At 38.5% G+C, this 16,735-nt stretch overlaps 1 protein-coding gene across 2 annotated transcripts in view; it reads left to right on the top strand.

Moving 5' to 3' along the window:
- Window positions 1-14,923, top strand: part of GRIK2 (glutamate ionotropic receptor kainate type subunit 2) — a 656,874-nt gene extending 641,951 nt beyond the window's left edge. Inside the window, exons 17-18 of one of the 2 annotated variants that reach the window (XM_048493875.1) lie at window positions 3,773-3,950; window positions 12,568-12,717. In XM_048493875.1, coding sequence (XP_048349832.1) covers window positions 3,773-3,950; window positions 12,568-12,581 — 192 coding nt within the window. In that variant the 3' untranslated portion in view covers window positions 12,582-12,717. Of the gene's footprint in view, window positions 1-3,772; window positions 3,951-12,567 lie in introns of both variants that reach the window. The other variant, XM_048493884.1, reaches the window with a different exon arrangement.
- Window positions 14,924-16,735: the final 1,812 nt, after the last annotated feature.

The raw sequence follows: 16,735 nt of genomic DNA, 5'->3' as shown, positions 1-16,735 counted from the left end.
TTCAGCTGTGCCCCAGAACTCCATCTACATTTTGTTTTTCTGATAGCAAAATGAGGCCACAATCTAGAAAGCTTGATTAAGTTACCTTGGAGAACAGTATATGCCTATGGACCTTTTTCTGTTGAACGTCAGGATACTTTGACACATTGTATAGTATATACATATACATATATACACACACACACATATATATACACATATACACATATACATATATACATATATACATATATACACACACACACACACACATATATATACATACATATATATACATATATATGAAAATGATCCTAGTTTAAGAGCTGAGCTGAGTGCTGAATAAGCACATACAGTGGATAGTTTCTTGTGAATGTGATGTTTATAACTACCTAGCCCATTATCGTGACTTGAATGTACAGAGAACAATAACATTTGATACAAAAAATCCTGATATTCTTAAGAATCGTACTTTTTCTAAAATAATATGCTTCCCTTTTATGTTATCAATTAAATTTGACTAGTAGATTTTCATTTGGCCAAATATGTGGGTATAATTAAAATATCTGCAGAATGAATAAGTCTCCTCAATAGTGCTTTACCAAAAAAGCTTCCCAAAATCGTAATAGCTCTTAAATGCAATCATGGTGGCATAACCAATCACACATTCCAGATTTAAAAGGCTAGAACAAATCAGTGTTTGGAGAGGAAAATTTTATGGCCTCAAGGTTCTTTTATACACATTACAAGTGTTACTTGTTGCTGTCGTGGAAATGCTAGCTTTTGTTTTGAGCAATTTTTTAGCCTTCTTTACAGAAGGATGTTTCAGAATGGAATAGCAAACACTGGTATGAGAACTAACTCTCATGAGTCCCATGTATAAAAGAAATAAAGAGTCTACCAAAGAAAATCACACTGTATTTGACAAATATAGCAGTTAACAGCATGCACCATGAGTCCAAAGTTGCTGATTAAGATCTTAGAGTCTCAAACCTGAATTTACATATTAGTCCTGAGGAAACTGTTATTTTTCAGCCATCCATTGATATCATGGATTATTGAACAAGCCTATTGGTTATGTAAATGCCAATAATAATAATAATTTCAGTTTAACTGTCCATATTCAACAGCTTGGTTTATTTTTAGCTAGCCTGTTAAATAACCTGATCTGGATAGCACAGGGAAGCCTGATCTCATCAGTTCTCAGTAGCTAAGCATGGTCAACCCTGGCATGTATTCAGATGAGAGCCTTCCAAGCAATATCAGGGTTGTGGGACTCCAGAGGTGGTGGGCAAATGGCTGGCCATCTCCTGAACTCTTTCTGTCTTTGAAAACCCTCACTGTAGTGAGTCATAAGTCAGGTATGACTTGATGGCAAACCCTCCCCCCAAAAAACAAAACAAAAGATTGACAAATAAAGCCCACTTTACACCTGTAGCTGAATGAAATGTTGCTAAGTGGTAGAATGCTATTTCAGACTACAGGTGAGGGGTTACATTTCTAAACATTTCCCTAGATTAATACTTCTTATAAATAACAATCAAATATAGTATGTGAAGAATTAGGCTTAAACCTTTGTCCCTGGAGTACTTTTTAAAAATGCATAAAGTTCTTACATAGAGAATATTAAGCATGTGCCCTTGCTCCCTCAAGAATTGTAGGTGTACAATCTATTCTATCATGCCAGAAATCTACCATCCCATTCTGCTTCATATGTAGACTAGGCAACACCAAACTGTATTCTAAAATGCTTCTCTTCCTTTTCTCAGTTACTGATAAAGAGAAATTTAATTATGTTATTTGTGGATGCAAAGAAAATAATGTTTACTGTTGTGCAGAACATGATTGGGTGGGGGCAAACCTATTGGTTATGTAAATGCCAATAATAATAATAATTTCAGTTTAACTGTCCATATTCAACAGCTTGGTTTATTTTTAGCTAGCCTGTTAAATAACCTGATCTGGATAGCACAGGGAAGCCTGATCTCATCAGTTCTCAGTAGCTAAGCATGGTCAACCCTGGCATGTATTCAGATGAGAGCCTTCCAAGCAATATCAGGGTTGTGACCCAGAGGTAGGCAATGGCTAGCCATCTCCGAACTTTTCTTGCCTTGAAAACCTCACCAGGAGGAGTCATAAGTCAGGTATGACTTGATGGCAAACCCTCCCCCCAAAAAACAAAACAAAAGATTGACAAATAAAGCCCACTTTACACCTGTAGCTGAATGAAATGTTGCTAAGTGGTAGAATGCTATTTCAGACTACAGGTGAGGGGTTACATTTCTAAACATTTCCCTAGATTAATACTTCTTATAAATAACAATCAAATATAGTATGTGAAGAATTAGGCTTAAACCTTTGTCCCTGGAGTACTTTTTAAAAATGCATAAAGTTCTTACATAGAGAATATTAAGCATGTGCCCTTGCTCCCTCAAGAATTGTAGGTGTACAATCTATTCTATCATGCCAGAAATCTACCATCCCATTCTGCTTCATATGTAGACTAGGCAACACCAAACTGTATTCTAAAATGCTTCTCTTCCTTTTCTCAGTTACTGATAAAGAGAAATTTAATTATGTTATTTGTGGATGCAAAGAAAATAATGTTTACTGTTGTGCAGAACATGATTGGGTGGGGGCAAACCTATTGAACCCATGCCTCCCCCATAAAAGACCTATACCTACATCCCTGGTCATCTTTAGGTAGTTTTGTCCTGTTACAATAAGACAGATAGCAAGGAACAGTGCAGCAATGGAGAGGTAGACAGAAGTACATACTAATCAGGTATATGGTCTGCCTGTCTCTGAGAGGTACTGCAGGTACCTAAAAATCAGAGTTATAAATAACTAAAAGTCTTGATTTTAAATAACAGTGAAAAAGATGTGGTGTAGATGAGCCAGTTTCATATTGTAGAAATGGGGAATGGGGTTATTAAGGGTATAGAATCCTGTGTGGAGGATACAGGAAGCATTGTTTCAAAATACAGTCTTACAAGTTACCATTTACAGATGCTGATGCAGAGATATTTAATGATAGATGTAGTGTAGCAATTTCTTGCTGGAACAGAATTTCAAAATGAGCACTAAACTATGATGCAAGATTTTTGTTCCTTTTTTTAATATTGAAAAAGGCTTCATCCTTTAGGCCTGCCAACCAAAAGATGGTGGCTGGAGATCTCCCACTATTATAACCGATCTCTAAGTGACAGAAAACTATTCACTTGGAGCAAATGGCCACTTTGGAAGGTAGACATTACACCCCAGGGCCTGATCTCCTCAGACTCCACTCCTAAAATCTCTAGGTATTTCCCATCCCAGAGCTGGCAACCCTGCCATGCATTCTGAATTATGTGTGCAAAAGTTGCCACATCTTTCGAAATGAATAACAAGCTCCTTTATGAAGATAAAAGTCTCATAGAAAAGCTTCATAACTAGTTTTCCTAATGAAATTGTATAAATACTCTGACCACAGACTTCAAAATCTCAAAGGAGATGTCTTTACATTCCATAAAACTTTATGCATTCCAACAATATCTAAGAATAGGAAGAGTCGTTGGAATAAAAATCTTACCACCAACAATAACTTAAGTGGCATCTACAAAAGAATAAACTGACACAATAAGTACAACACCAGCCTAATATCCATCTTTTCTGATACTCCTTCGTGTGTGGCCCTGGAAATATTAGTGAGCTCACTGCTCTTCTTTGAGAAAAAGAAAAAGAAAAAAATGGGCTGTGTGTCTTCTGTCCCTTGATGCACCACAGCCCAAACTGTTTCATTATCTTCCCCCAGTGGCCTCACATACATGTTGAAAGGAGGGATGACAGAATGAAACCTTGTGGAATCCCGCATGAAAGAGAGCCCACGGGGCAGATGAGCAATTGCCCCATATCATCCTCTGAGATCTCTTTGAGAGGGAAGAATGGAACCACACAAGTGCAGTCCCACCATCCGCAACCTAGACCCACAGGTGAGTCAGCTCAAAGGTCTTTGGTTGCTCTGAAATTACCCATCAGTGCCAAATCTATGTGCATCATTTAGTAACAGGATCTGATCCACTAGTAGCACCAACGTTTCCATAGCATGGCCTAATGGTAATACTGGAACACTTACAAAATCTCTATTCTATTCTTATCACATTCAGATCTGGTAATAAAATAAGGTTCCATGCTGCAAATCAGGTGGCCAGAAAGTTGATGTAGATTGCTAGACAATGGTCTAATACATCCTATTTGAAAAAAGGTGGTACCTTATTTTTTCTGCATACAAATACTAGTAGTCTTTACAAAAATAGCTCCCTAATCTATGCTTTCCAGGGATAGGCTAATGTTCTTCAAAGTCATGAAACAGATATCCAAGAAACATTAGAAATGCAACTAGTCAGGGATAAAATTTTCCTTAGTGTAGACCTGATACAGATATCTTTGCAGTGCCTCCAGAATGGCAGCCATGTACAGACTTGAACATCTAAGGATTGCAGACTAAATGCTTTAATCTTCTCTTAATAGCACACAGATCCTGAAGATCTAAATTTAGGTTTCTTTGTTACAAAGCACAGTCACAGGATTTTTTTAATTAGCTGAAGTTGCTGTGTATGGAAATGTTTAGGTGCATTATATGTCTGAGAATTATTACATGTCTGAAAACTCTTGAAGCAGAAAACAGATTCACAAATTATGTCATTGATTGTTTTGAAATTTAGGCTCGGTATCCTAGCCCAAGGCATTTTAGGAGGACTCTATGTGCTCTTTCAGTGCTTTCAATGCCTTTAATTGGCAATATGTGTCACTTTCGGTGGCAATTTTTAAAAGGCTCACAAGACCTTTAAAAGTTGGCTGTCATGGAAATATGCATCAGCTGGTGCCATTCTAAAGCATGAATGCATGCACTCAGATATAGTGATTGTTAACCCTGAAGGAAAACAAAATGAATCGTTTCCATACTCTCTAAATTTGCTTTTCACAATCCATTCTCCATTTTCACATCGCTAGGAGTGTATTTTCTATATAAATATGCCCTAGGTCCTGAATTTCTGCCTTTGGCTTTCTAGACTGACAGCTCCTAACTATCTCTCACAGTTAAACAATCCCTAGGGAAGTCACATATGCTGATTAAAAAGGAAGTGAGGAGTGGCAATGTGGCTCCATTCTCAGGCAACTTCAAAAAAGATGAAGAGCATTTTGATTGACAAGTTGAGGTAGATGTTAGAACACTGACCCATAACATCAGATATAAGCAGCAGGATTACTGTCATTACTGCTTTACGAAATTTTAACAAGGCTTCAAATAATATCTGACATGCAAGGCTGAAGGTAATGAACTTCTGAGTAAATCCTGTAGAATTATACTGGATTTTGACAGTCAATTTGATGGCAAATACCATCAAATTTAAAGAGGAGAAAGATGTTAAAAAGACAAACCAATTGAAATATATTTCTCTTCAGAAAACCTGGGGATGGGGGGAGGGATAAAAGACCAAGTAAGAATAAAATAAAGACGTTTATATTTCTTGCTGGTTTCTTCACCCATGTTCCCCTCCCCATTTTATATAATATTTTGTGCGTTGGATGGATGTTCTGTTAATTTCTTTTTGTGTGTGTACTTCAGTATTGCTGTTTTTAATTAAAGGAAAGTTCCAATTGGATTGCAAAGCTTGCTATTTCCCACTGCAAGTAATTGTTCCTTTTAATATTATAAAATGCATAGGGTTATGTATATTTAAAGATGATAAACAGTAATAAGAATTCTCTTATGCAGAGGTTATGCAGCAGTGTCAAATTTCAGTACCAATATTGATATGCCTGGTAGTTAGCACTTGTGGGTATGCAAAAGCTTAATTTTTAAGACTAGCAACATATCAAACAGGCTGTGTGAATTTTAAAAATCCACATGGTAGTACACAGGCCTATGGTAGATATTTGTGAAAAGCTGGGTGAAAGTCCTGGTTTGTGGAAAAGTACAAAGAGGGGTTCAAAAAGCATTGGGGATCGCTTCCCCCCTCCCATCATGACATCTATATATACATTAACGAAAAGAGCTCTTTATGATGCCTTTTGGGTTACTAGTACAGTGGTGCCTGACAATGGAAGGAAGTAAATTAAATAAAAGCAGAAGTGAGGAGAAGAGGTGAAAAGAAAAATGGTGGAGGCAGCGTATAAGACAGAGATCAAAGCTAGTAAGGGTAGGAGATGAGCTGCATGGGAGCTGCGTTAAGCTATAGACAGTGGGTTTGAGGAAGCATGGACAGATAAGGCAGGCAGGATGGTCGGGAGGGGAGAGCTAACAGAGGAAGGAAGGAAAACTGGAGATGGAGCATTTACCCTGTAAATTGGGTAGTCATGTCTGCCAGTTTTGTGTGTACCGCTCAGCACATACAGAGGCTCTGGATTAATTTCACTGGGCACAGAAAATACTGTAAAGAGATGAAAACTGAACTTGCCCATATTAATAGCTTGCTCTCTCAACTGACTAAATGTAAGAGCATGGTATTTGGACTTACAGAGCAGACAAAGGCCCATTATGCATGGAACACTTACTTCAGGGCTTTTAGCTGTGATATGGGGCTGTAGTGTGATCTCCTAGGTCCCTTCTGCACACGCAAAATAATGCATTTTCAAGCCACTTTCACAACTGTTTGCAAGTGGATTTTGCCATTCCGCACAGCTTTAAAGAGCACTGAAAGCAGTTTGAAAGTGCATTATTCTGCATGTGCAGAATGAGCCTTAGCATTTGTCTGTTCACACACAAGGAGGCATTCACTGCCTGCTCCACAGCTTGCTTGCTGAAGTCCCAATGAAGTATACTGGCTGAAATCTACTTTTTCTGGTTCTCTTAACTCTCATCACACTTGGTAGTTGCAAGATGAAACGCTTTGTTAAAGCCTTTTAAATTGCAGTTATATTGATATACTAGTGATTGCAGTTATATCAATATTTTAGTCCCTTTCTAAAAGTAACCCTCCAAAAGAAAGAGGCAAAGCAATTTCCTGGACCACATGCTCCTGAAGGGGACCATGTCCTAGAACTGATATCTCCTTGCCTCTTCCACACACACATGTACTTCCTGCTGCTGCTGCCACAGGAGGAGAGAGAGGCTTATTATTAAATGCTCAGCCCACCAGCAATGGCTCTGGAAGTGAGAGCACAAGGAAAATAGCTGATTCACCATTTGGAGGTTTTCAAATACAATAAAAGAAAGCAATTTTGCAGTGATTCTCTGATTATATCGATATATCAATATATCAATCTAATAAACAACTAAAATGAAAGTAATAACAAATCTGAAAGGGAGGAATAGAAGAGGTGTCCATGGGAGTGTGAGGGAGTAGGAGAAGATGGTGGTAGGTGTGGTGGTAGGTGGAGGGGAAATGTGCAAGGCAAAGCTGTGCTCACTGGCAAATCTCTCCAGCAAAGAAAATTAGTTACATTTACAGTGGTGTTGCTTGGAGTGGGGAGAATGGAAATTGAAAGCAGGGCTTGGAGAAATACATCCATACAAGAAACCATGCTGTGACGGATATTCGCCCCTGCCATGCAGCAGACACCTTGTGTATAATGGGCCAAAGATAGGAAATAAGTCACTGACAAAATGCCTAACAAACAAACTCATGTACATCTGTGTCTGATTTATGGTCCTATTCCATTCTCTGTTCAAGCAGTTTTGTAGCTGCTACTGAATTTTTGCTGTAAGCCCATGCCTAAAACACAATCTGTAATCATGCCAACCTTTGCTTTTATAAATCAGTGTTCCATAGAGAAAGTCTTTGCTATGAGTGGAGCTGCCTGCATTGAGAGAGATGTTAAAGAACTGCAGATGAAAGCATATGCTCTTTAAAAAGTGTTTCTATGAAAACCAAGCATGGACAGCAACTCTATTTATGGTCCAATAAGCCCGTGAGATCACCGTATCTGTCACATACCAGGAGATGCTTAAAGTTGGCTATGAGGGCCTTCTTCACTCTACTGGCTTTGATTGGAAGTTATTTCTGTAAATTCCTTCTCCACTATAGAATCCCATTTGTGTGAGCTCCACTCTTGCAAACTAGGATCTGAGCTTTGTACTGACTCCTTCTGAACATGTATTGTACTTTTAGTGGCTGCCTGATAGTTAGACAACTTCCCATGCCCATCTGACCTAGTCCAAACCTTGAATGCCATTTGAAACCATGGTAATGCTGGGTTATTGACCTTTGTTTTTAAGTGGCTGGTATAATTAATGTAGGCTTCAAGTTATTGTATTTGGCTGAAATTCTTGTGTTAGCCTTCAGGATAGAGAGCATTACAAATTTCAGTATTATACAGGAAAATATAAAAATCGCACTACTTGTATCCCAGCTATCTCTATTTAAAATGGCCTCAGGTTTCAGAGCTGGCAAAGCTCTCTGCCACAGGCCAAAGTTACATTTTATAGATAAGATGATGCTGCCACTGAAATAGGCAACCTCGAGTTAAGACTTCCACTTACTGAGGCCCATAAAGTACAATTCAACTTGTCTTACTGCTATTATTTTTCATAGGAACAAAGAATGTGAAAGTAGTCATTTTGAGAGCCATGATCCATTTAGTCCAGCATCCTGTTTAGAATAATGGCCTGTCAAACACTGGGAAGGAGCACACATCCAGAGACCATAGACAACAGCTCTCATCTGCTTTCTGTTATTTTGCGAAAGAACAGAGGCTCCATTTGGCTGTTATAGCTGACAGCCAGTGAGAGAACGATTGCTTCCATAAATCTGCCCAGCCCCCTTTTAAATCCTTCTAAGCTGGTGGCAGTCACTACTACTCATGGCAGTAATTTCCTCAAGTCAGTGACCCATTGTATGAACTAGTACTTACTTTTCGCTGTCTTGAATCTATTGCCAGTCAGTTTGGTAAGGTGACTCTGGGTTCTAGCCTTACAGGAGAGGAAGAAAAATCTTACTCTGTCCACTTTGCCTGGACTATGCATAATATGTCCCCCCCCCTTCCCCCCATCCTCCAACAGTCACAATGAGTGCTGTAGAATGGATTCTCTTGTTGTCAGGGCATAAGGTAGATTTGGGGTTGTCAACTCCATGTTTGGAATTTGAGGGTGGAACTTTACAGAGTGGAATGTAGGTAGGGAAGAACCTTGATAGGGTATAATGACATGTAGTTCACCTTCCAAAGCAGCCATTATCTCCATAAGGGGAATAAATGGTTTCTGTAGTCTAGAGATCAGTTCTAATTCCGGAGCTCTCTCGTCCCCACTTGGAGATTGGCAACCGTAGGTAAATAGAAGAACCTGTAATAAATTGAGTGGGGAGAATAATTTTGTGTGGGATTTCCTTTGTCAGCAGCAGTTCCATATTAATTGTGATAGGTACATTCTTTTCTTTCAAAGGATGCAAATGCTATGGCTGAAATGTAAAAGGGAGAGCTTTGGGACAGGGGCTGTTTCTTTTCTTTCTTTCTTTACCCAGTTTTCCTGTTGAAACAGCTACATTTAAGCTTTTTCAACACAGATAAAAACAGCTGAAGGGGGGTAATTTTAAGTAGGAAAATAGCCAAAGGGCAAACGGTTAAGAAGCTCCTTCCCCCACAGGCCTCTTCTATAAAGCTCAGCCCTTACAGCAGCATTCTGAAAAGGAAAGAAATGTCAAAATAATCACAGAATGTCTAGTTTCACCAGTAATAAGAGTTAGAAGCGTTATCTGCTAGGCAGTACCCAAGAATGGGGGTGGGCATGGGAGAGAGAATGAATATAAATTATTTCATTTTTTCTCTTTTTATTTTATAATCCATGTGATTCGGATTTGATAGGACACCAATGAATGTATCAGTCCCTTGATATTGGGCCCAGAAAAATACCTGGGCTTTACAGCCTGGGCTAAATTGCCAGTTCAGCACTACTCTTTATTATTTATGTATTTATTTATTATTTCGATTTTTATACCTATCCCCAATGTTCTATAAAACTATGCTTAGCAGAATCTTGATTCATGGCCATATTTATTTATTTACTTCATTTAATCTCACTTCTCTCCCTAGTGGGGACCCAAAGTGGCCTGAAACATTCTTCCCTCCTCCATTTTATCCTCATAGCAATACTATGAGACAGGTTAGGCTGAGAGTGTGCTACTGGCCCCAGGTCACCCAGCAAGCTTCCATGTTAGGGTAGGGTTTCAACCTGGGTCTCCTAGATCCTGGTTCAACACTCTAACCATTATACCATGATGGCTACATTCATATACAGAGGAAGGGAGATCTAAAATCAGATTGATTGACAAGTTTAGCTGCCTGGTCATCGTTTCGTATCCTCCTGGATTGGTTTTGAAACAGTGATGATATTAAGAGCATTCCTACATTTTTCTTAATTATTGTATCATTTCAAGACTGAGAAGCAAATGTCGTGATTCTTTGTAGCTCCATTTCAAAGTCCATGCATTGAAATTCAGCAAGCACCAAGGAAAGTCACAACTGCCCCATGAGTCCTGTAGAGCAGCCTGTTTACAAGTAGGATAGGGGCCCCAAGGCTGAAAGAAAACAGGGCACAGTGAATGAGTTCTGATGGCCTGTTGCTAATCACATGCCATCAGAGCCTGGTAAAGAGAAATGCTGACAGCAGTTACAGGCTGTCTTTTATTATACTTCTCCCCATGGTTTCTAATCTGGCTGCCTTAGTAGCCTCATGGGATTGTTTGAGGAAAGAAAAGGACAAAGAACAGGCTAGGTTTGAACTTTATGGTTTATCCTAATTCACATTCTTCATAATGTGTCTGGGTACAAAGAGTGAGTTTTCTTCACACATGGCTGCCATCTATATTGTAAACTGTACAAGGTAGATTAGAACAATATAGATATGTGTTACCATCAATCTCGACCCAGAGGGCCAATTTACACATTACATTTTTAGATGATTTTTAAGAGTACATTAAATGGGTAATAAGTGTGTATATTTGTCAGGAGCTATGATTAGCTTCACCTTAATTGTGAGTTGACATGCTCTAGAAAAGTCACGGTTGTTTCTGCATTGGCTTTTAGAGAGGTCTTGACTATAATGGAAATACCTCATGTGCAAGGACATAGGTAAGGGGGGGTTTCTTGGATTCAACCCCCCCCATTACAAGTCTGAAACTCCGCCTCCCATCTGTGTTTTTTTGTATTTTAAAGTGTTTTTTTCAATTTTTGGCCTGCAGGGGGCACAGTTTTTCGACTAGCAATACCAAAATTTCAGGGATTTGTTGGGAGACACTCCTGATGATACCACCCAGGTTTGGTTCAGGGGGTCCAAAGTTATGGACTCCCAAAGGGGGTGCCCTCATTCCCCATTGTTTCCAATGGGAGCTAATAGATGGAGGCTACACATTTGAGGGTTCATAACTTTGACCCCCCTGAACCAAACTTCACCAAACCTGGGAGGTATAATCAAGAGAGTCTCCTACTGATACCATTCAGGTTTTGTGAAGTTTGGTCTAGAGGGTCCAAAGAATCCACCCCAAAACAATGTCACTTTCAATGTTGTTTTAAGTGGGGACCCCAGATTTTCCCTTTAAGGTGGATTTAAAAGAAGAATCTAGGGCCCCTAGTTTAAAGACCATTGAAAGTGATGCTGTTTGCGGGTGGATTCCACTGGAGGTGTTTTGTGAGAGATGATGCTGACATTTGTTTAGTAAATGTTTTGCTGGGGGTGATTTGTGAAAGATTTACATGCTTAATACCCACTTGCACTGGCTTGGAGCTGTTTCTCAGGCTAACAACCTACCTCATAGGGTTGGTGTGAGGACAAAATTAGGAAAGAGAGTTGGTGGGGAGAGAGCCATGTATGTTTTGCTGGTGGTGGGAGGTGTTTTGTGAGCTGGTGCAAAAAAATCATTGTTTGGTCATGGTGGGGGAGAGTTTGTGTGTTTGGCCCATGGGGGGTGCCAAACTCAGGTTTTGTCACCAGGCTCCAGTTTGCCTAGATACGCCTCTGCTTGTTGATCCCTTTTTTGACCAACACAAAATCTGCCTGTTACTAAATAACAAGTCTTGCATTGTAACTGAAAAGGTCCCAAGATTCTTGTGTTTTGCTATGAAACAACATTCACAATTAAATACAAGAGCCTGATGTGTATACTCACTGAACAACTGACTCACTCATTCTTAGTTCAAACCATGCTGAGATAATATTGTATTTTAGATTATATAATTCTATTAGTTTGTTACTATATTATGTATTGTAAAATACGTTTTTTACAATGCCAATAAATGGTATTTGGAATTGGAATGCACTTCCAGAAGATACAGCTAGGGATATGATTGATACATAGGAAAGAGTGTTATTCATGGAGCTGGAAGACCTCATCAAGGTATGGACAGTTCTGGTAACTTAATGCCTCTTCTAAGCATACAAGCTTAGTTTATTTAAAAAATAATAATTAATTTTCCAAATAGAGACAGAGAGACAGATACTGTTCCCAATAATGTATATTTACAAACAAGAAAAAGTATCCTGAACATGTGCACATTTGAAACTTGATATGGAAATATGAATTAACATGTGATATGGAAATATAACAACAATAATAATAATAAGTTCTTCTTTTCTTCATCTCTTCTTTTTTATTATTTGGAAAACTTCCCCCATAGAGGTCCTTCTGTAGTGCCATGGTAGAGGAGCTGAGAATGTCTCTGAAATGTCAGCGTCGGTTAAAACACAAGCCACAAGCTCCCGTTATTGTGAAAACAGAAGAGGTTATCAACATGCACACGTTTAATGACAGAAGGTTGCCAGGTAAAGAAACCATGGCATAGAGCTGGGAGGCCAATCAACCCCAAGCACAAACTGTTGTCTTTTTTTTGTTTTTATTTTCCCAAAAGAACTTTTGCGAGAGTGTTTCCTGTGGAAATATGCAACCTGTACAAAATAAAATGAGTTACCTCATGCCACTGTGTCTATGAACTAGAGACTCTGTGATCTAAGCAGTTGCAAAGGCCAGACTCGAATCACAACCATCACGGATCAACTAAGTTTATAAGGGGTGGGAGGGGTGGGAGTGGGCACATTCCACCATTTGTCATGGTTCCACCATTCCTTAATGAATGAAAAGTTCTATGTGAGTTTTATGGCTGGTTGCAAATACAGACTCAGTGAGAAATGGCAGGTTCCTCTTCTGAAATTCAGCTGTTTTAAGGGGTTCTAAAAGCAATGTGCAACTTTGAAATGCAGTGACTGGGGGAGTCATTGAAATTAAAAGGCTGAAACTCTAGTGTGTGTGAGGGCAAGAGACTGAGTTCCATATTCCCAGACCTAGAAGACCTTGTGTTTGCTGGCCAAATGCTACATGCTATATTCAGCATTTGATATGAGCTTATTCAATGGGAGATGCCAGACAATGAAAATTGAGCCCCATGAAATAGAAGAATGAACCCAAAAACATATTCCTTCTTTTTTTCCGCCTCTGTTGCTGACCTGAATAAAAACAAAACCCTCAGTAAGACAGAAAATTACACAGTTCACCTGCAATGGAAATGCAATGTCACAGAATCAAAAGAAGGTGGGTTGTATTTTAGATGATGCAAAAAGTTTCCCTCAGTGAAAAAATGATGTAGCTTATGTTTACCTCTAAACAACTACTTCAGTGTTTAACTGTGAAGCAAGTGGTTTATCTCATGCAATGGAGGCTTGTAGTTTTTTGCCCTTAGAGGGTTTTAGAAACATTCATTCCTGCTTTGAATTGAACTCGTTGGAATTGTTGTTACTAGGGGAAGTGGGGTGGGTCACCAAAAAAGGAGGGAATGTGGAAAACTTTAAAATGGACTGCATTTCTCAATGCAGTCACCATGTTTAAATGCGCAAATTCTTGAGCAGTTTTTTTCCTCCCCCAGATAAAGAAAAAAAAATGTTCAGGTTTATTTCTGGAAACACAACATTTCTATGAAAATAATTTTTGTATGGACATTTTTTGTAATACTTTTTAAATCAACCAACTCAAGAACCTGCATTCTGGTCAGGGGTGTGGTGCAAGGAGCGGCTGGTAGTGCTTGTGCACCACCAACGTTTGGTGAAAACTATTTTTATCATGGAAAAAAGGGGACTATTAGAAGAGAAATATTTTCAAATTAGTTAATATAAAATCTAGGTGCACTACCAAAACTGCTTACCATACCACACCCCTGGTTTCCACTGGCTTGATAACATATTGTAATGAACAGTTTGTGTGTAAATGATGAAAGACACAGACCTCTTGACCACATTGTGATAACAGTTAAAGTGCACACAGTTTGCTGTTTGAATCCAATGCACAACATAAAAAAAAAAATCACACACTCACACATTTTTTAAAAATTGTCAGTTTTAATTGTTCTCTGGAATGGGTGGGGTGGGGTTGCTGTGTGATTTCAGCCATGTGTGTGCAGTCCGGTCTGAACTGGTACCTGCAGTCATCTTGTAATAGGATCATGTTCTGCAGATCCTTACTATTCATCCTGAAGATGGCAAGTATGTTCAAGTTGCTACTTGAAGACAGCATATGAAAAATGTTTTCAGGTTACTACAAATCAAATTTGCCACTATTCGTTTAATGAGCGTTTCAAGAAACAGAGTGCAATCGGCCAGAAGCATCTTCTGTATGACCTCTAGGAACGAATGCCAGTTGCACAAATATTTCCGTGCACAACTTCCATTAATTTCCACAGGATGCATACAGAAGAAGTATCTGATAATTGTACCTGTAGCCCTTTCTTGGAGGCAGCAGGGTGGGGGGGTCTGTCCTTGTAATATTCAAAACAGATGTTTTAACTGCCCTTTTGGTGCTCAAACAGATGTGATACCATCCTAATAATTTTAACTTAGTCTTACTGTAAATTTGTATCCTGAAAATAAAATGTATAACAGTGTGATATGTAGGGACATGCCTACACACACAGTTTATAAATATAGCTTTTTATTCCAGGAAAAAAACGTTTTATTTCTTTTTTTTAAATAAACAGAATACAAACACTATTTTGTATAAACAATGAGTCATCTGTGGATAATGGAAATATTTGTCTTTTCAGGGCACTGCTGACTGTTATAATTAACATATAGCAAAACACAACAGCAACCACCATATCAAGGCTGCTTACACAAATATAAAAGGTAACAGTGAAAGTGTTTTAATAAATAAAGTGCAAAATAGTGCCAAAAATGCAAAGTGAAATAAGGTATACCTAGACAAAGTGAAATAGCAGCTGTGTCTGTATAACAGCAACAGGCTGTCAACCAGTAATGTACTACACATCAAAATCCACTTATTTTAAGTCCTGTAATGGATATATATCCTGAGTAGTTCAAAAAAATATCCAACCTTCCGATGCCATATAAACTTGCTATGTAGGGGTTTCCACATGTTCTTTCTTGTAAGTGGAGGACGACTGAAGAATCCAACCTTCAAGTTTAAAGAAGGTCTGTAGAGAAATTACTGGCAACTACATAAAGAAACCGCATAAAAGGTCTGCAGAGAAATTATTCTCCCAGCCTGTTGGCAATCACATGAAGGAACCACATGAAGAACACAATTCGCAATAAGTCAGCGTTTTCATAATCTTCAGTTCAATTTGTAAAGATAGACTCATGTATGGGGGTTTAATACAGATTTAACTAGAATATCCCCCTATCAGCCTTAGATTCACATGTACACCATATCCATTGGTGCTGGTTATTTTATAGCTCATAATTAAGATATAGCCATGTTAAAGCTCTTCTACATTGCCGGTGCAAAGTGTAGCACACAGTCATCAAATACCTTGAAATGCCTGAATGTGGCCTTTCCATTCTGACTGTTCCACTTGGGTGTCTACAGGTCTCTAATGCCCTAAAAGGCTTTCTTATTCACCTTAGTAGAAATGAGGCTGTTTGAGTTGTTTGTTCTATTGAAGTGAATGGCTGCTTCATAAATCATTGGGGTTATGGTCTTTGACTGTATTTTTAAGCTTACTTTATTAGACTCATTAGTTCATTGAAGCTTGATTCACAGATTATTTAAAGTATAAGTTGATGCTTACAGAATACTCCTTGCTATCAACGTGCGTAGCTTCAAAAGAACCAGTATAGCCATGTCAACCTGCATATTAAGTTCCTTTAAAAAAAATTATTGGTATATTTGGACCAGTTTCTTACAAACATATTACAAACTTTATATTTCATCCATGTTCCCCATTTTCCCCTCCCTCTTCAGGAATTTCTTCATTTCTTAGGTGCATATTAAGTTCCATTTCCTGTTATCTGTTCCTAAAGACTCCAAAAGATTTTCATGTGCCCTGCTCTCTCCATTATGTATGTTTCATGAAAACTAATTGTGTGAAGTTGATTTGGTACAGTTGATCTGATCAAAACAAATACAAATGAAATCATGTTAGGCACAAATGTAATTCTGTCATCCCCTCTCCAGTCCAAAGAAAGACAGCTGTGCTTAAATCTCATTCAAATATGACTAACCCCCATAGTGATTTCAATAGGATTCAAGTGCAATTGCTCTGAATTTGGTCCTATTGATATAACCATCTCAGTAGTAACTGGGAAGATTTTATGGACATGTATAGGGAAATCACCACCCTCTTCCCTATCTTCTGTCTATCCAGTGTTTGCCATGCTATTGTTTGCATTATGCTGCTGTACTTTCTTCAGTAGCTGTAAAGACATTTCAACTGGTCAGATGTTTCAACTGCAATCCAGTTGAAATGGTTGGTAGATCATATTATTAATAGTTAAAAGTGAACTTTTTTGTCAACTAGTGTTCTTCCCAATAGTATTACCACGTACTGAAGTTTGCAGATC

The sequence above is a fragment of the Sphaerodactylus townsendi genome, linkage group LG01 (assembly GCF_021028975.2).
Source record: "Sphaerodactylus townsendi isolate TG3544 linkage group LG01, MPM_Stown_v2.3, whole genome shotgun sequence".
NCBI lineage: Eukaryota > Metazoa > Chordata > Lepidosauria > Squamata > Sphaerodactylidae > Sphaerodactylus > Sphaerodactylus townsendi.
Note: the sequence above shows the minus strand (reverse complement) of the source record. Positions and strands in the feature narration are given on the sequence as shown.